Genomic DNA, 18,244 nt, shown 5'->3' on the forward strand with positions numbered 1-18,244 from the left:
GTCCCTGGATTACATTCTTCTGATTACCGCTATAACCTTGGTTCCCTTGATTACTCTTTCTTAAACTAAAATTTCAATTTTGTCCATGTCTTCAATTGCTGATTTGTCCATATGTAGGGGATTCATATTAGTGTTTTAGTTTTAGTGTGACGTCTTGTTTTCTCTTATCTTCAGTTTTAATGTGTAATCTTTTCAATTCGGCTCGATACATTGTGTACGTAGATCGTCTCTGTTTAATATGTTCACGTTTATGCCATTGTATGTATTTTTTTATGTATTTGAATCATCCCACTGCTGACGCTTCGATTACTTTTTTGCCGAATTTTTGTGGCTATTAGTCACGATATGGACTCACTAACCACTTCTAACGTTTCCATTACTTAACATGCTAAACAAGTAATTGTCAAAGTATCACTGATAATTCCCAGAACAAATGACATTTTTAAGTTGCATACCATTGCGAAGCTTGGAAAATAAGGCTTTCAAAATCATATACTTTTTGTAATAGGGTTGGGGCACTAGGCCAAACAAAATTAACTGTATAATGATTCCTGACGATTGAGTTCCCTCTGACAAGATTCCTGCCGAATAATTTCAATCTGAACTCAAACCAGTAAAATTCAATACCTAAAACACCTGACCAATTTCACACCTGAGCGAACCTGAAATACCTAAACTACCTGAATCTACTCTCAGTACAAATATACCTTGAATAGGACACTACAATACAAATATAATTTGTACTGAAATATAAAATAATTAACACAATGAAAATGCACAAGTAAACCTATAAATATACATACGTACCAAAAATACCACCTTACCACATTATGGTAAGATGATTGTAGAAATTCTTATTGTAGAATTTTACTTGAATAAATAATACTGAAAATTCACATTTTTACCTTTTCTGCAAACTGATAGCATCGGGGCAAATTACTCAAACATATAAACAATATTCATACACTTTTGTAGTAAATTACAAAAAATGTATATAAAGTACTCATTTACAGCTGCTTTATTTTAACTACTTTTGATCAAAATGCACCACAAATCAAGTATTTACAATGCATAGGCCTCGGTTCAGCGTGTTTCTCGTACTACTTGACCCGGAAGTGGTAAGTGAGACATATTGGTGTTTGGTTAAAATGCTCAAAAGGACAAACATTTTTTACAAAATTTACTATCTTTCTTTTCGGTGTTAACTATTATAGATAAGTATAAAGCTTCTCCCGCGCTGAAATACCAAAACTAATTAAACTATCCGGTAAGTAAGTCTCGTCACGTGACTCTCTGGTCTCACAAAAACTGGTCTTAATCTACTATTCAAATCCATGGAAACTTTGTTATTTACATAGCTTGAGTTCAGTATTAAAAGGTTGAGACCACTAGAATTCTGGTGTAAGCGCGAATGGCATGCCTCTGAAACCAAATAAGGAGTAATACAATAGAATCCGTTCTCAAATAACATATTAATATGTTGTTAAATGACCAATCACTTCAATTACTACTGTTTACTACCGTATTGACAGTTTAAAGTTTGATACCGCTCGTTAAATCTTGTATAATTAGTTCCAATTCCACTTTCCAAGTGGTAACAGCTTGCAAAATACGACATATGCATGTGTCTCGTTGATTTGATTGGTAGTTCATTCTGTAGTGGAACTGTAGACCTGTTAAAAGTAAACATCTTTCTGTGTAAAAGTATCGATAAAAATGACAAATATATATGCAAGATAAAAGTGTTAGGAAAAGCAATGAAAAGATTTTATTACAATAAATACGTTACCATAATAAATTCTGAGTACGTCCATATGCACAAGTCAAGCAGGCATAATCACCTATATAAAAATATTATCCAATGGGATGACCTCATAGTAGCCATTTACCCTTTATTCATCCATTGAATTTCCGTCTGCGCAAGAAGACACATCTGGTAAACTTTATTGTGAATAATATTGAAATTTAGTAGTATTAGAATTTTTTTTTATTGAGGAATTGTCTTTTATATATTTATTATTATTGTATATTGATACTTTATAATGGAGTTTATTGTTAATAGCCCATTTTAAGCCACTAATGGCAATAGTATTTTTTTTATGGGTCGTTACCCTACGATAGTCAGGTGGTTACTCCACCGACGTTTTAACATCGGTGACTAACACTACTATTCCACAGACCACTGTTGTAGGTTCTGTTGATGGTAAAAGAGTAATCCCTACTTTACGGTAACTTTACCGTACGGTAACTCTTACAGTATCTAGGCCTGTAGACAACAATGGTTCAGTTTTCTGTTCCCCTGGTGTTTCTATTGGTCTAAATTTACCAGGTTCTAGGCCTCCACTGTCTTACTGTGGTATCAGTTTGCCCTCCTCGGCTAATAACCCCATGTCTTGGTCAAGACATCCATGGCCAAAGGCTTACCCTTACCCAGGCTTTTCCAGTTTTCTGGTCTTATTGTAACAACTTTGAACCTATTGGTCCTCAAACTTTCATTCCTAGTTTGTCAACCCCTGTTCCTGTAGCAATGCCATCTAGTGTTACTATTCCTGCAACTGCACCTATCTCTTCTGTTAGGTGTCAGTCTTATCAGGTTTCTAACGTTGCTCCTAGATGGGTTTAGGAGTGTTTTAGATGACTTTCGTCGATCCATATCTTCTGAGTTTGTTGTTTTCTCCAATCGCCTTGCAGGTTTGGAGAAAAATGCCAACTAACCCACACCTAGCTCCTCTATGGCTCCACTTCCTACAGTTCACAACTCTGAAAGTGAACACGATGATTGTGGTGATGAGGAACGCTTTTCAGTGGCCCCAGGTAGTCAGGAAGGTAATTTTTCCTCTGGTGAAGGAGGTGAAATTAAAGATCAGGTTCATCAGAATGTTTCTGTTTTTAATCCTGCTCCTTTTGTTATTGGTCGGTCTCCTACCAATTCCAACAAGGCCTCTGATACTCCTTCTTCTTTGGGGGATCTCAGAGATTTTGTCTACTCCATTATGAGAGACGTCAATAAGGTGCCTAATCAGTCGCCTATGAGTCTCATTTTTCCAAAGTAAGTGGTTTTGGTATAACTTTCTTTAATGATCATTTCCGATCTAGGGATTATAACATCTTCAATTCCTTCCGGTGATAAAGCCTTTTCTTCTTTAATTAACTCAAGGCTGTGGAAGGACTGCGTCTTTCTCAGTCTGTCTGGTCTAAAACTGAGAATCTTCAGAGAAATGCATCCCATGTGCTAAGTACAACAAAACATTATTTGTCTGCTGTAGCCTCCTTTCAGAAAGATGTTGCTCTTCCTCCTGAAGTAAAATCATTTTTTACATCAGGTTGATAAAGCTCTAGGCTCTTCTAAGCTTTTACTTATGGGAACTTTAGCAAACTTTACTTTATCCTAAAGGTCTGAGATCCTGGATAAAACTAAATTGTCAGACAGCCTAAAGTGTTCTTCAATCAAATTTCCATTGTACGACAAACCTCTTGGTTTGCCTCTTGATGAAATTCAGAAGCAACTGTCATGCTCCAGCACCAGTAAAGGTTAATGTTTCTCTCTCGGGAAATAATTCTAAGCGAGGTGGCTCTTCTACAGGTGGTTCTTCCTTTCCTTCCACAGAAAAGAGAAGAAAGGTTTTCATTGAGGGTAGTATGAAAGCTGGTTATAAGAAAACATTTACTAAGCGCCAAACAGGTAATTTTAAAGGCGGTAAGAGGTCCAATCCTTCTACATAGGACGTTGCCCTATCGTACGTTACTGAAAAAAAAACCAATCAAGAGGTTATTTACAAAACTCCTCTTTCTCAAATCAGTAGGAGGGGTTAACTCATTTTCAAACAAAATGGAAAGATATTACGTCAGATTGTTGGGTAGTGTCAATAATTCGGGGGGATTAACTCTAGCATTCAAGAAACTACCACCTCTTTCACCAGTTCCTATTCCACTGTCCAACACGGCTTATCTGCAAACAAATATCTCTTCTTTCAGCAGAGATCGATTGTCTTTTGACAAAGAAGGCAGTAGAGGAAGTTCCTGTATCATCAATAAATCCAGGTCTCTTGTTCTTGCTTCCAACAATACGACGGTTGTTGCTTACTTAAAGAGTAATCAAGGGAACCAAGGTTATAAGAACATAAAGTAACTAAAATCATACATACAAAGTAACAAAAGCAAATGAGCAACTCGGACTCCACTAAAAACTGGGAGCATGGACTAGGTGCACCGGTAGGGTAAGCGTCCTCTGTTTTTTTTTTAGAAATACCCACTGAGTTGCTCATAAAAAGTCCGGGGTAGTCGAAAGAGGAAAGAAGAACTATGGCCCGTTGAACAAATCAGTTTTCATAGCGCAGATGGATACACTGTAACGATCTATCTGGATTTATAAGACCATTCAGTTAGCCTACAATTCTTCTAGTGAAGAATTTTTGTATAGTCCTAACATTAAAGCCCACGATATTAGAGCTATTTCTACATCTTGGGCACTGTTTAATAATATTTCTTTAGAGGAAGTGTTATAAGCAGGTTTCTGGAGAACTAAAAATTCCTTCATTTTTCATTACATAAGAGCATTATCTTCTCAAGCCGAGGGCCTATATACATTGGGACCTTTGATAACGGCACAAAAAGTTATTTTACCTCCTGCATCTTCTGGTTCAAAGGATTCAGCTTTACGTTAGATTCTGTGTTTTTTATTTATTATAAAATTTACTCAGACTGATGGTAACGTATCTATTGTAATAAAATTTAACATTTTTAAAGTAAAATGGGATTTTATGAAATAAATAAATACAATAATGCCGTTACTACGCAGACTTTTTTTATATCGCGCTAGATTTCTTACAATTAGGCTTCTGGAACAGGGTTATGTGGCTACAAGATCGAAGTCATCACTACAGAAGTTTTAGGGTCGTCATCGTGAACTCGTGGATCGTTACGGTGTATTCATCCTCACCATGAAAACTGATTTGTTCAGTGTGCCATAGTTTTCCTTTCCTCTTTCGTCTACCCTGACTTGAATTATTTTTTTTCTAGAAAAGCAGAGGACGCTTACCCTACCGGTGCACTTGGTACATGCTCCCAGTGTTTAGTGGAGTTAGAGTTGCTCATTGACTTTTGTTATTTGTATGTATTATTCTAGTTACTTTATATTCTTTGTTATGTTTATCTGTTTTCCATGTCTGGTCTTTGTCCTTGGATTACATTCTTTTTATTTTCGCTAGAATCTTGGTTCCCATGACTTATCGTTGAAATCAAAGCAAGACTTAGTACAACAATAAGTGGGAAAATGGCCGCCCAGAACGATCTTTCGTCATCATCAATTAACTTGAAACGCCTAGTTTCCTGAAGAAACAAAAAATCAATTGGAATTAGAGCAGCTGGTGAAAATGGGCGCCTAAAAATAACTTCAATACTGCCAGTCCACTAAAAATATCATGTTTATCCGAGTAGCTTTTAGTTTCATTATTTTTCTAAAGTTGAGGAAAAATAGCAAAAAGGGCATTTTAACCTATGTTCTATTTTTTGGTAACGGCGGCTATGTTTTATTACCGATGAAAAATTTTAAATGATGAGTTCGTGCAGGCAACGCTAAAAAATAAATTTGTTGCATTTGGTTTTAGAGAGTTGCACACGTGATAACAAAAAATATGTTCCCGGGGCCATGACTACTAGAACAGGCAACAAATCATCACAGCGGCCATGTTTTATCACAACGTGCGCACTAATCTGTCAGTTAACTACTAGTCCTTAATTTGTTTGTGTAACCAGTTTCATTATCTGTTTTAACAAGGGACCCCTCAACTTTTTGAACTGATTGTGTTAACAGTATTGTTTCCAGCCACCAGATTTAAAAGGGGAGGGTGTAAAATATATGATATTTTTGCACATGCTTTTTGTAAGTTCATCCATTTTCGTCTATATTTTCTTCTGAATAATAATATTTAATTTTAAGTAAGAATATGACTGTCCAGCTCGGTGATAAATACATTTTAGTAAATCCGTATTTTTATGGTGTCGGAACGTGTTGTACATGATTTATGTTGTTGATGATTGGAGTGCGTAAAAGATGGCGCAATAAAAAATAAAATCGAGAAGTTGAAAATAGTATTTCGTTGAATGCTAACTCGCTCTACAAGTTCTCCGAGTTGAAGCCAACTCTGTAACATGACGGAGAACCTGAAAAACGACGTATTTTGGAGTATCAGCTGTTTGTGATGATAGAGAAGTCATAGCAAACCTGGTCAAAGATAAAAAAAAAAAAAACAAGAGGTACACCGGGTCGAAAACCACATGTCATATTACATGTGAGATTAATCTCATTGTAATAGTAGGTATTGGCTCATTTCATCAGTCGTTTTTGTAAGTGAGATTCATCTCACTGCATTATATAGATTTAGTAAATGTCAGCTGATAGTGACAATGATTCTATTTTATCCGAAGATTTCATACGATATAATGAGATTAATACAGAACTTGCCAACGATATAGATTATTTGCTTAATCGTCAATCATCACCAATACATGATTATTCTGACTCCCCATTAAACCTCAGCGAAAATTCTAAAAATTCCAGAGACAGTATCCCAGATTTGTTTGAAAATTTAACTCCATCCGAGCTCAACGATATTTTTGGAATTCATGCAAACATTTCATCACCCGAAACACCAAACCTATTGTTTAAAAATTTGGAAACACCTGAACACACCGACAGTTTTGGAGCATATGAAAACATTTTTATCTCCTGAGACCCCAAACATTTTATTACACAACTACCACCATCAACCTTTAGTCCAACCCATTCATTTACCAATAAACAGTGTTTACAAAATGGAAAAAATAGCTACTTGCAGAAAATTTGGTGGATACCCTCACGAAAACGCACTTCAATTTATTTCTGAGTTTGAATCGTTTGCAGTTGTTCGTAATATTTCCCCAGAGGATGGTCCGCGAAAATTAGCTGCTTTTCATTTACACCTCACTGGCCCTGCACTGACATGGTTCATCACATTAGTTGCTGAAAGGAAAAACTCATGGGACACATTTCTTACAACTTTTAAGGCCCAGTACATAAATAGAAATTTACAAAACCCTGTCTTATTGTTAGAATCTGAATTATTTGATACCATAAAATTGTCAAAAGGACAACAATTTTTATGCACAACTAGTAGAGAAAGTCCAATTGTTGAGAAAATCTATCATGAAATTTTAATTAAGTTCATTAAAGGTCTACCCGAAAAATTGGCATTTTTTGTTCGGGCAGGAAATCATGCCGATAGTACGAATGCTCTTTCTGCGGCCAAAATGGGCGAGGCATACGGTTATAGGGAAGACAACGCTCCCTTAGTTGCAGCGGTAAGTTCAAAAACCAATGACCAACATGTTAGTTGGAAGCGATGAAATCGTCCATTATGACTGAATTTCAAGGTCAAATTGACAAAATTACACAAGCTATCGCAAATATGGGTACAAATTCATCAGCCCAAACTTTGCTACCTTCCAATCAACCACCAATTCCTAATCTCCGTCAATCACGTCAAACATTTAGATCAGGAAACCAGAATTTTGCTGATAATGGTCTTTGTAGAAAATGTAACGCACCAGGCCACTTTGCAAGGGCATGTAATTGGAATGAACAAGGTAATGTAAATAATGATAATAAATGCAGACTTTGTGGACAAAATGGTCATCTTATTTCTCAGTGTATAAGGAATGAGGGAAACCAGAGGTTCCCGGGGAATCAGAGGCACAACCCCCGGGGAGAACCACCTATAGATTTGCTTATGTCGATGAAAGTGAAACGGATTGTGAAGATGAAAACATTAATGATACACATTCCCAATTTTTATATATGCCCGTAAAAATTGACAGTTTAAATATTTCTGCTCTTGTTGACTGTGGAAGCTCAATAAATTTATTATCACAACAGCTTTATGATAATATTCCGGAATCGTACAAATCGAAATTTAGTCCATTATCAGAGACTCTTACATTGGCAAACAACCAATCAATCAGTATTTATGGTACATCAAATATTAAGATTTCGGCTCCCCAGGGAAAACATTGGATTAAAGTGTATATTTTGAAACAAACTTCACACCCACTAATACTTGGTACAAAGTATTTATTTTCGAAAAAGATAATAGTTGATTTTGGAAAGCATCAAATCATATCAAAATATTTCAAAGTGATGTGTAGAGACAATGTTAGCATAGCGCCGAACACAGAAATGTTAATTACTGGAAAAATTGAGGGAAATTTTTCATATGGTATGCAAGGTATATGTTGCCCGAAACAAATTGAGAAAAACGGACTTCTTGTTTCAAAAGCCGTTTGCACTGTAAATAGTGACAAGGAGATTCCTGTGAAAATTTTAAATTTCACAAATAATTCTATTAGTTTGAAGAAAGGAAAGATTATTGCTGAACTTGAATTATTTTCAAATGGCCATATTGTATTGACAATGCCGGATACGAAGCAAACGAATCATTATGTTCAAAATGTACAATTAGCAGATTCGGATATGGAAAATTTTGTAGATTCAGAATTTATTTCAAATTTTAATATTCCCGATCATTTATCCGGTGATCAAAAATCTACATTGATAGCATTTCTTAATCGTCACAAAAGTTTGTTTGTTACGCCAGAAAATCCGGAATTAGAGTTCACCGAAATAGTACAGCATAAAATAACATTGAAACATGATTTTAAGCCGAAAAATCAAAGGTCGTATAGGTTAACGCCAGACAAAAAAAAGTTTTGCGTCATCACTTGGACGAACTTTTACAACAAGGGGTAATTGCGCCAGTTAATGAAACGGACGATGTTCCGATCACCAGTCCCATAGTGCTAGTCTCGAAAAGGGTTCGAAACAATTCCAAAATAGAAAAAAAATTCGAAAGAAAGTAGTTTATCAAAATTCAGATTTTGTTGTGATGCAATTCCCGATCTTCAGGACTTAACTGAATCATTTTCGAACCGAAAACCAAATTATCTAACATCAATTGATTTGAGTTCAGCATTTTTTCAGCTACCAGTTTCAAAGGAGAGCCAACGATATACGGCATTCAATACATGTTTTGGCTCCTACCAATTTTTACGCTTAACGATGGGTCTCAGTTCGTCGCCAGCATCGTTCCAACTATTGATGGATAAAGTTTTGAAAGGTCTAACATTTAAGTCGTGTCTCTGCTATCTGGATGATATCTTGATCAGAAACGTTTGAACAGCATATTCAAGACCTAGAAGTTTTCACACGCTTAAGGGACACTGGATTGAAGCTCGACCCGAGAAAGTGTAGTTTTGCCCAAAACTCGTGTATATTTTTGGGACATAAAATTTCTGCTAATGGCATAGAACCACCACCTGACCGCGTAAAAGCTATTGAGGAATATCCAGCTCCGGAATCTGTACATGACTTGCGACGATTGATTGGTTTATTGAATTGGTTCCGTAAATACATCAAGAATTTTAGCGATGAGATAGAACCACTCACCAGACTTTTAAAAAAGAATACTCGCTTCCAATGGAAAGACGAACAACAAAATGCTTTCAATCGTTTGAAATTATTGTTGTTGAATTCTCCCGTACTTGCTTTTCCACACTACTCCAAACAATTTCATCTCGCGGTAGATACGTCATCAAAAGCGATATGATACATGCTATATCAAAATCAGAGTCATCCGTTTTGGTTCAAAAACTCTCAGCAAGTGGCAGAGATCGTACGGCCCTACGAAATTAGAACTGCTTGGAATGGTGACAGCTATTTTGGAATGTTCATCATATTTAAGAACGCAACCGTTTATAATTGAGTGTGACCATCAAGCACTTAAGCCGTTGTTCAACAATCAGCTGAAAGGAGCAATATACGAACGTTGGATCGCTATCCTGCAACAATTTAATTTTGAAATCAAATACAAGCCTGCTAGAGACATGCAAGTGCCGGATGTGTTGTCACGTTGTGTAAAAAACCGAGAACAGTCCGAGTTTTAACGTCCGGAAGAAATCGATCCGTATTTTCCATAACTAGAAGAAGTCGGTAAAATAGTGACACCAACCGGAAATACACTGAATGAAATACTTATGGAATCAAAGTCTTGTAACGAGAGAAACGACATGAAAGTAAACAATGTTATGCATATTCCTCAGATACCTGATCAGCATGTGCCTACAAAATTTTCCGATATTATACCAAGATCATACAAATCGGTAAATGCATACGATGGGGACACTGAGTGTGTTGATCAATATGACGAATTATCTAAGAAACGCAAAAACGTTTTGACTAAGCGACATACAGGAATTAAAGACTGTGTTTTTCGGAAGTCCGATAAAGAAGCACCAGTTCTTAATTGTAGTAGTAAAAGTGATCCCGAAATTTCCGAAGTGCATCGAGATATTGACTCTAATGTGCATTCTTCTGACGCTCAGGTGTTGAAAAGCGATAACGAAAATTCGGAAGATGATAGCGATACGAACTCTAATGTGCATACCTCTGACACGCGCACATTGACGGTCTCTGATAGTTCGTCGAAAGCATTTACAGACAGTCAAAATAACGTTACTGATACTCAAAATGTCGAAACCACAAACTCTTCAATTATGTCCGTTCATGCCCAGGCTGTCAAAGTAGAAAATACACATCTTTACAAACAAAGGCAGGAATTGTGGCTTTTCCTACGCCGTCTGCTCCATTTAATGTGTGGGAAGTAGATCTTTACGGACCTATACCAACTTCACGGACCGGAAATAGTTACATTTTTACGATCTATTTAGCAAGTTCATGTATGCTGACGCAATTCCTAATAGTGACACTTTAACTGTTGGAAAGGCGCTTTCCAAATTAGTAACACAATTCGGCGTTTGTGAGACAATTATAAGTGATCAAGGGTCAGAGTTTATTAGTGCGTGTTTCAAGGAAGTGTGCAGACTTCTAGATATTCAAAAGGAGTTTACACCAAGTAATATGCATCACTGCCTAGGCGCATTTGAGCGCCCTCACAGAACGTTAGCAGAACGCATTACTCCATATATCGAAAAGGGTTCTAACTGGGAAGAATAGTCTTTGGTGAGAGGCCTAAATTTCCATTTCATTGCATATTAAAGATACAGACTTTGCTTCATTGCCAAAGGACTGTCATAATTATGTTAAGCGGCATGTGGAGAAATTGGATATAATTCGCAAGAAAGTGGAGAGAAATGCACAAAATACAAAACACTAAAGTGAAAATGTTGGAGCGCGTTAACAAAGAAAAAATGTCAAAACTGTCCTTTATAAAAAAAAAAAATGACTATGTATATCTGTCAAAAGAGACAACAGGACAAGGACAGAAATTTAAGAATAGATTTATTGGTCCGTATGTTATATCTTGTGTTCAAAGCCCTCATATGTATATTTTGAAGGATTTGTCTAATGGAAAAATTCTTCCACAACCTGTACATACAAAACCAGCTTATGTGAGAAAACCAAATCCGTGTCAGTATTTCTTGGATGAAGTTTTGAAACAAGAGAACATTTCGTCTGACGAAGAACATTTCACACAAAGGACCGAAAATGTTAATTCTGAAGTGGAAACTGATGCCGTTTCAATAGACACACAAGATCAGCATGTAATTTATACGGAGGAAAATCCGTTGCCATTACAAGATCAGGAAATTGTCATCACACAGCCCCGCTCATTACGTCCTCGGCGAACAATAATACCTCCCTTGCGATTTCGTGACGAAAATTTTATTAAATCAGATTTGAATTGCACGGAATCTTCTGAACCAAACCAGCAATTGAAAGTTAAGCGGTTTTTAGCGCAAAAAGTAGAAAACGGAAAGAAATTATACCTAGTACATTTAGTTGGTGAACCAGCGCAGCATGCAATATGGTTACAATACGATCAATTAGGACCAAAAGCTAAAATCAAGTTACAATCACGAACACCGCCCTCCGTTACATAATTTTCGATTTCAACTGTGTTACCAGTGAATGGCCTACGTATGTATTTTTTTTTCTCAATCATCTATTTTAGGACACGCCTACATTTTATTGATCATTTAAAAAAAGTGATACGCTGACTTGATCTAACTACATATAGTTCATCGAGTCCATCGATTGTTTAATGGTCATCCGTTTGGAATGTGAGATTGATCTCATCGTTTTTTTTTTCGTACTTTGTTTTCTACAATTATTACTGTTGAACAACTCTCAAGTGAATTAATGTTTATCCAGTATTGTATTTGAAAGAAAACACCATTAGCTGCAAACTTCTGATATTTATCTCATAGTTTAGATCGTAATTTGTTATGGACTGCATATCTGCGAGATTTATCTCATAGTTTAGATCGGAATTTCTTATGGACTGTGCATACCTGTGAGATTTATCTCATGGTCGGTTTCGTTCCTATGAGACCTTTAAAATGCCTGTGTAATTTTGATAGTTATACATGTATATGGACAATTGCAGAAGTCATATGATTGGTAAATTGTTGATAATGTGGATTATTGCTTTATGAACTTTAATTTTAATGCTTCGTATTTTAAACATATTGTAAATATTTTTTTCTTTACGTTTCGACACCAAGTAATATCTTCATGTTAATTTGGAAAGGGTTGAAAGTATTTCATGATGATTTTCTAAACAACGGTACATACATTTACAATTTTGTATATTGTTAATTTGTCTTCCAAATGCTTCAGAGCATTGTTTAACCTTTTCAAAATCTTACTAAAAGAAAAGTTTTTTTTTCTATTTTAATATTAATTGGTTAAATCTATGCCATTGGATTTATATTCTATTTGTCGAGATCATATTTGTAGTGAAGTTTTTTTAAGAAATATTTTCTAAGTGACATCTAAAGAGCTATAGGAATGATAAGCTTTTTTGTAGCATACAGAATATGTTTTAATCTATGTCCGTCGTCAGAAATTGATAATCACAAATAACCTTAAGTAGTAATGCTCCTAGTATTGAATATCTTTGAATGTTTTGTATAAATCTGACGCATTTTGGGCTGGTCTCAATTTGTATAATCCCGGGAATTTGAAAATGTGTGTGAATGTCTGTATAAATGTAATATTGAGTAAACACTTTGAACGTTTATCTACGAAATCAGAGTAGGACTCTAGTGATTTCATTTTATGTAGACTGCCCAATCATATGACTGCAAAGATTAACTACATTGTTTTAAAATTCTTTAGTTTGCTACATGATAAGTTTCCGCAATATAGTCTCTTGAATACTAGTATATATGTAAGATGGTTGGAGTAGAAACCTTGCAGAAGAAGACAGATTTTGTTGTTTTCAATGTTAAAAAAATATATATTTTTTTTGTTTCGGCGGGGGATGTAAAATATATATTTTTGCAAATGATTAATTTTAAGTAAGAATATGACTGTCCAGCTCGGTGATAAATACATTTCAGTAAATCCGTATTTTTATGGTGTCGGAACGTGTTGTACATGATTTATGTTGTTGATGATTGGAGTGCGTAAAAGATGGCGCAATAAAAAATAAAATCGAGAAGTTGAAAATAGTATTTCGTTGAATGCTAACTCGCTCTACAAGTTCCCCGAGTTGAAGCCAACTCTGTAACAAGGGTTGTGATCACGCCGAAGTCCTTTAACCCTGCCACATTTTAGGCACCTGTGCCAAGTCAGGAATTTCTGTTCTCTGTATGTAATGTTTCGTTTTCACTTTCAGTTTATTACAATGTTGCTGGAGTATTAAGGGGAACTATTTCGCTGCACCTGTGAATGCTGTTTGGTCAACAACAGCCTGATCTGTGGTGTAAGGGTTTCCTCATCGTTCATTGAAGACCCATGGGGGCCGTGGCCCGACATTTTCAACCGGTGGGGTTTTCATTTTTCAACCTTACATGTAGGTTGAGGGATGCTATAGTTTTGTTTTTGTTTTTTTAAATTCATCGGTTTTGTCTCTTTGCACAATACAACATGCCTCAGTTGCCAATATCCATAAGCCTGAATCAAATGTCTAGCAAAGTCAATTTTTACATAAGTGCAAGTTTTTGCAAGAATAAGGCAAAAAAGGAAAAATTAAAAACATGCATGCCAAGACCCCAATGATCTGACAATAGAATTTCACTCAAGGATGATTTCTCTATTAGAAAAAAAAAGTTTGATCTCTGCATCACTGGTTTAGCTCAGAAATTTTTCAATAGAAAGTTCGAAAAATTAATGAAGTTTTTGACTGAGTGGTCAGCCCTTGAAATGTCCATTTCAATGGAACTATAACTCAATTTACCAAAATGATATTGAAAATATTTACCCTTGATTTTGATGATGCAGAGTCAGAGTAATTAAGGGAACCAAGATTCTAGTGGAAATTCAGGGAAAAAAACCAGACACATACAACAAAGAACATAAAGTAACTAAAATAATACATACAATGTAACAAAAATGAGCAACTATGACTCCACTAATACAACTTTCAGAATGGTGGAGTTTTTCATGCCATGTTCCACCCACTGCCCGATTCTTGCAGAGTCTGACACTTGAGGTTCCTGGTGAAAGCATGAATAAAATTGGTATAGACTGTGGTATACAGGACTTCTAAGTTACTTCTAAATATATGTACAAGAAATACAGATCCCTAAATTCAGCAGACAGAACTTCGATCAGACAATACTTTTATAAGGAGGAATCAAATCACTACAAAATACAAAAACATCAAAAATATTTATATAACAAATACTATCTGTATACAAAATAAAATAACAATAACAAAAAGGTAAAAAAAATGTCAAGCATCATATATAATGCTGTTAGCAACTTCAGATACAGTATAATGTTAGGTTGTTGTATGGCAGTATCATTTGTTCCCCTTCAGCTGTATGTCTGTCCATTTATCACAAAGTCTCTAACCAGATTTAAAGAGGAGAATAGCAACTTGTCCCAGGTAGAAATAGATGAAATGCTTGGTTTCGTGTGTAACGTAGCTGCCAAAGTTACGTCCAACGATACAATGCCAGGTTGGGTTGTATTTTTTGTCAAATTCCTTCTTGATGTAGGCTGCAATATCTTTCTCAATGTTGTATTTCTCCAAAGCCTGTGTAGCACAGTCTACAGCATCCTGCTGCATGTCTTCTGACATATCGGCATTCTTAATTACAGCTTTCCTTTCAGACATTTTGATCCTGAAAAAAAAAGAATATGGATTTGAACTTAATTGTTGTGACATCAAATGCAATGTTGCTTTAACTCACCCTATATGTAGAAACTTGTCATTTTTTTCTGGCTTCAAGTCTTTTGCTACATAGCAGTGAGTGCACCAACTAGGCAAAATTAACAAATAGGCTATAAAAGTGAAAATACTTGAAACAAACTCACATGTACATTGTGTCCAAACATATAATTAATCTGCTTAACTTCGAAGAAAATTAGCAATCATCTTTCAAAATAATTCCTACTAACAAACCTCTAGTCATGATAACATTACCCTGTTTCCAATAATTTCCCACAGGCTTATGGTACAACCCCTTAACCCACAGTGAAACAAGCCAAAGAGTGATTCCCTTCTAGCTGCGAAATGAAGCTGTAACAATTTTTTTGCATTTTTTTAACGTTAGATCACAAAATAAAAAAAAAAAGATTATGAGCCACAATTTCACAGGTAATTCCCTCCAAGCATGAAATATCTGTTCATTTTGTCTTAAACATATAAATTCATACTGGACTTATATACATATATTAAATTATTTTAAGCCCCGTGCAGGTTCGGGTGTTAAAAGAATATGCCTGCAGCAGCGCTAAGCTTGTCGTAAAAGCAGACCCATCGAAACCTGCCGGACCGTCGGACCTGTCCGGTAAAATTGTCCCGGGTCCGGTAAATACATGTTGCTTGTCGGCCCGGGTGTCCGATGTTTTTTTCTTACGTTAAAGAAGATTTTCTCAAAACTGAAGTGGTTTTTGTGAATAATAAAACTAGAACGTTTTAATAATTACGTGAATTAGTCTACAGTCTAGCGAGATAGTCAATCAATTTGATTGTAAACAATAATATGTAACTTCCGGTTCATTCGCTACACGTCATTTCGTCCTTTGATATATCGTCCCTTCCGTTGTCTCGCTACTCGTTTACATGTGAAACATGCGGTCATTATATTGTCAAAATAATAATGAAAAAAATAATAAAGTATATTTCTTTTACATTGAAATTGATAAAGATTAATAATTGAACATCTGATAAAACAAATTTTCATTTGAAATTTTGTTGGGTCGAACTTATTTATTTAAAATGTACTTGGAGATTCCCACCCCCCATCAAAAATGTTAGCGTGTCGATAAATTGTTCAGAGTTTTTTCGGTCAGACAAATTGTCGTTCGGTCAGACAAGTCATCACCTTGTGTCTGACCGAATGTCAGATGTGCTTAAAAAAATTTCGATGGGTCTGTAAAAGGTGACTAAATAGTGCTCAGAACCCTAGCCGGGGGCTAGGGCGCTCTGCCCACGAAGCAACTGAGATGTGTGCCCCAGGTGGTGGAATGGGGTACCTCTGGCGTGTTACATGCTGGGGTTGTCAAGCTATAATACGGAAAACCTGACCGCAAACCATAGTGGTGCACTGTGTTGGGAAAGATGCCACGTTCCTCGCACTTTAAAGAACCCTACTGTGGTATTCTCCCGGAGGGCTCCGCCACAGGAGGCTAAACTGCCTGACTCTACCCACCTCTCCCTAATCTGCATTTCAATAATATTTCAAGAACTTAAATGTCTCAAATATTTTCCCAGTCAAATAATTTTGCGTCATAGTGAGTAATGGGATGGAATTGAGAGAGTATTGGATACAGGGTTACGTTATCGTAACTAACTAACCTCAGTGGGATACCAAGATGGCTTGTTGGTTTCAGTACGTTATGTGTTGTACAGTGTATTCAAATGACTTTGATGCATGTATTAATTTAGCTGCAAAACATAGCTGTAACTATTTTTTTGTATTTTTTTCAACTCTAGATTGCAAAATCAAAAAACAAAGATCAAGAGCTACGATTTCGCAGCTAATATTAATTACTAAAGACATATATAAAATGAAAATTAAATCACAACTTAGTTGAGTAATAGAAAATTGTTCAAAATTTAAGTAGCTGTCTTTGTAAGAATCATGCAAAATCTGAAAAATGTGATACACCCTAAAAGTAAAAAAGGCTACATATTTTTGTTTTTGTAATTAAGTTGTTTTATGGGTCTATACTATGAAATGTCTAATTATTCATTCAAATCTGCCTGCTCTTAGAAGATAATCAACATTGAAAATCCAGTAGATTCTATTGTATTTGAATGTCATTTACAGAGTTATCTCCCTTAATTTTGAACTCTACAGTGCATGCTATACAATTATCTCCTAAAAGCACAGGTTAAATGAAAACCCACATGTTAGTTTCTGTTTACTATAACATTTCAAACAAAATAACAAAAATAAAAATATGTAGGCTTTTTACCCATGAATCATATAATTTTACATGATCCTTAGCTGGAGTGCTACTTAAATAAAATACGACGTTTTGAAGCGACACAAAAAGAATCTGAAGTAACAAATGTATCAATAACAATCGTAGAACTGATGCCTATGAACTTCTATTCACAGAGATAATAATTTAAATCTACTAAAATTAAAAAAATACTCACTTTTTACAAGTATCAACGAAGATGCACAACCTTGGTCGGGAATAAACAATGTGATGAACGACCGTAGCAACCCCTCTTATTAAATTTTCACCCACTCAATTTCTATTGGCCATGTAAATTGTTCTGTAGTTTAGTTTTTCAACCCATCATGCAACGTAAAAGGAAATAAAGGTAAACTAAATTTGGAACAAGTTCGGAATAACAAAACAACGCCAAATTTCAAAACTAACAAACGTTGTCTCTCTCTAACGAACAAATTAAATGTCTGCGTAATTTCTGACCACTTGTTTCTGACCTACAAAAAAATACTCCCCTCAAAAAAAAAGAAAACAAAACAACTACTGTGACTATGTTCACGAACTGATTTTTTAGAGCTACTCAGTACGATAAATAAGCTGCATAGAGGTTTAATGAAAGGCAACATTTGTATTTTGTGGATTATTTTATTATTGCAGAGGAGTGGACAGGACAGGACAGGAGGTACATCATGCCCGCTTCCCTCCCCTGGACCACCGCCTCCAACCCTCCTGACCTCTTCCATTTTTCCCGGTTATTGTTCCCAATGCAACCAATCCCAAGAATGTTTTTGTCTGCAAAATGAATTATATCCAATGTTTATCATCTGAGGC

General features: G+C 35.7%; 1 protein-coding gene across 1 annotated transcript; it reads right to left on the reverse strand.

Annotated features, from left to right (window-relative positions):
* Positions 1 to 14,649: 14,649 nt before the first annotated feature.
* On the reverse strand, positions 14,650 to 17,772 carry LOC148608413 (dynein light chain 2, cytoplasmic). Its single transcript, XM_088545800.1, has 2 exons — positions 17,616 to 17,772; positions 14,650 to 15,126 (listed from the first exon to the last, which is right to left on the reverse strand). Exon 2 carries the CDS (start codon positions 15,117 to 15,119, stop codon positions 14,850 to 14,852), a length of 270 nt encoding a protein of 89 aa, XP_088401926.1. The 5' UTR covers positions 15,120 to 15,126; positions 17,616 to 17,772; the 3' UTR covers positions 14,650 to 14,849.
* Positions 17,773 to 18,244: the final 472 nt, after the last annotated feature.

The sequence above is a fragment of the Perna viridis genome, chromosome 9, assembly GCF_037379345.1.
Source record: "Perna viridis isolate PV_CMFRI_1.1 ecotype Kerala chromosome 9, ASM3737934v1, whole genome shotgun sequence".
Classification (NCBI taxonomy): Eukaryota; Metazoa; Mollusca; class Bivalvia; order Mytilida; family Mytilidae; genus Perna; species Perna viridis.

What these genes read in the sequence shown, in the direction of transcription:
- LOC148608413 (XM_088545800.1), bottom strand. Translation starts at nt 15,119, where the DNA reads ATGTCTGAAAGGAAAGCTGTAATTAAGAATGCCGATATGTCAGAAGAC.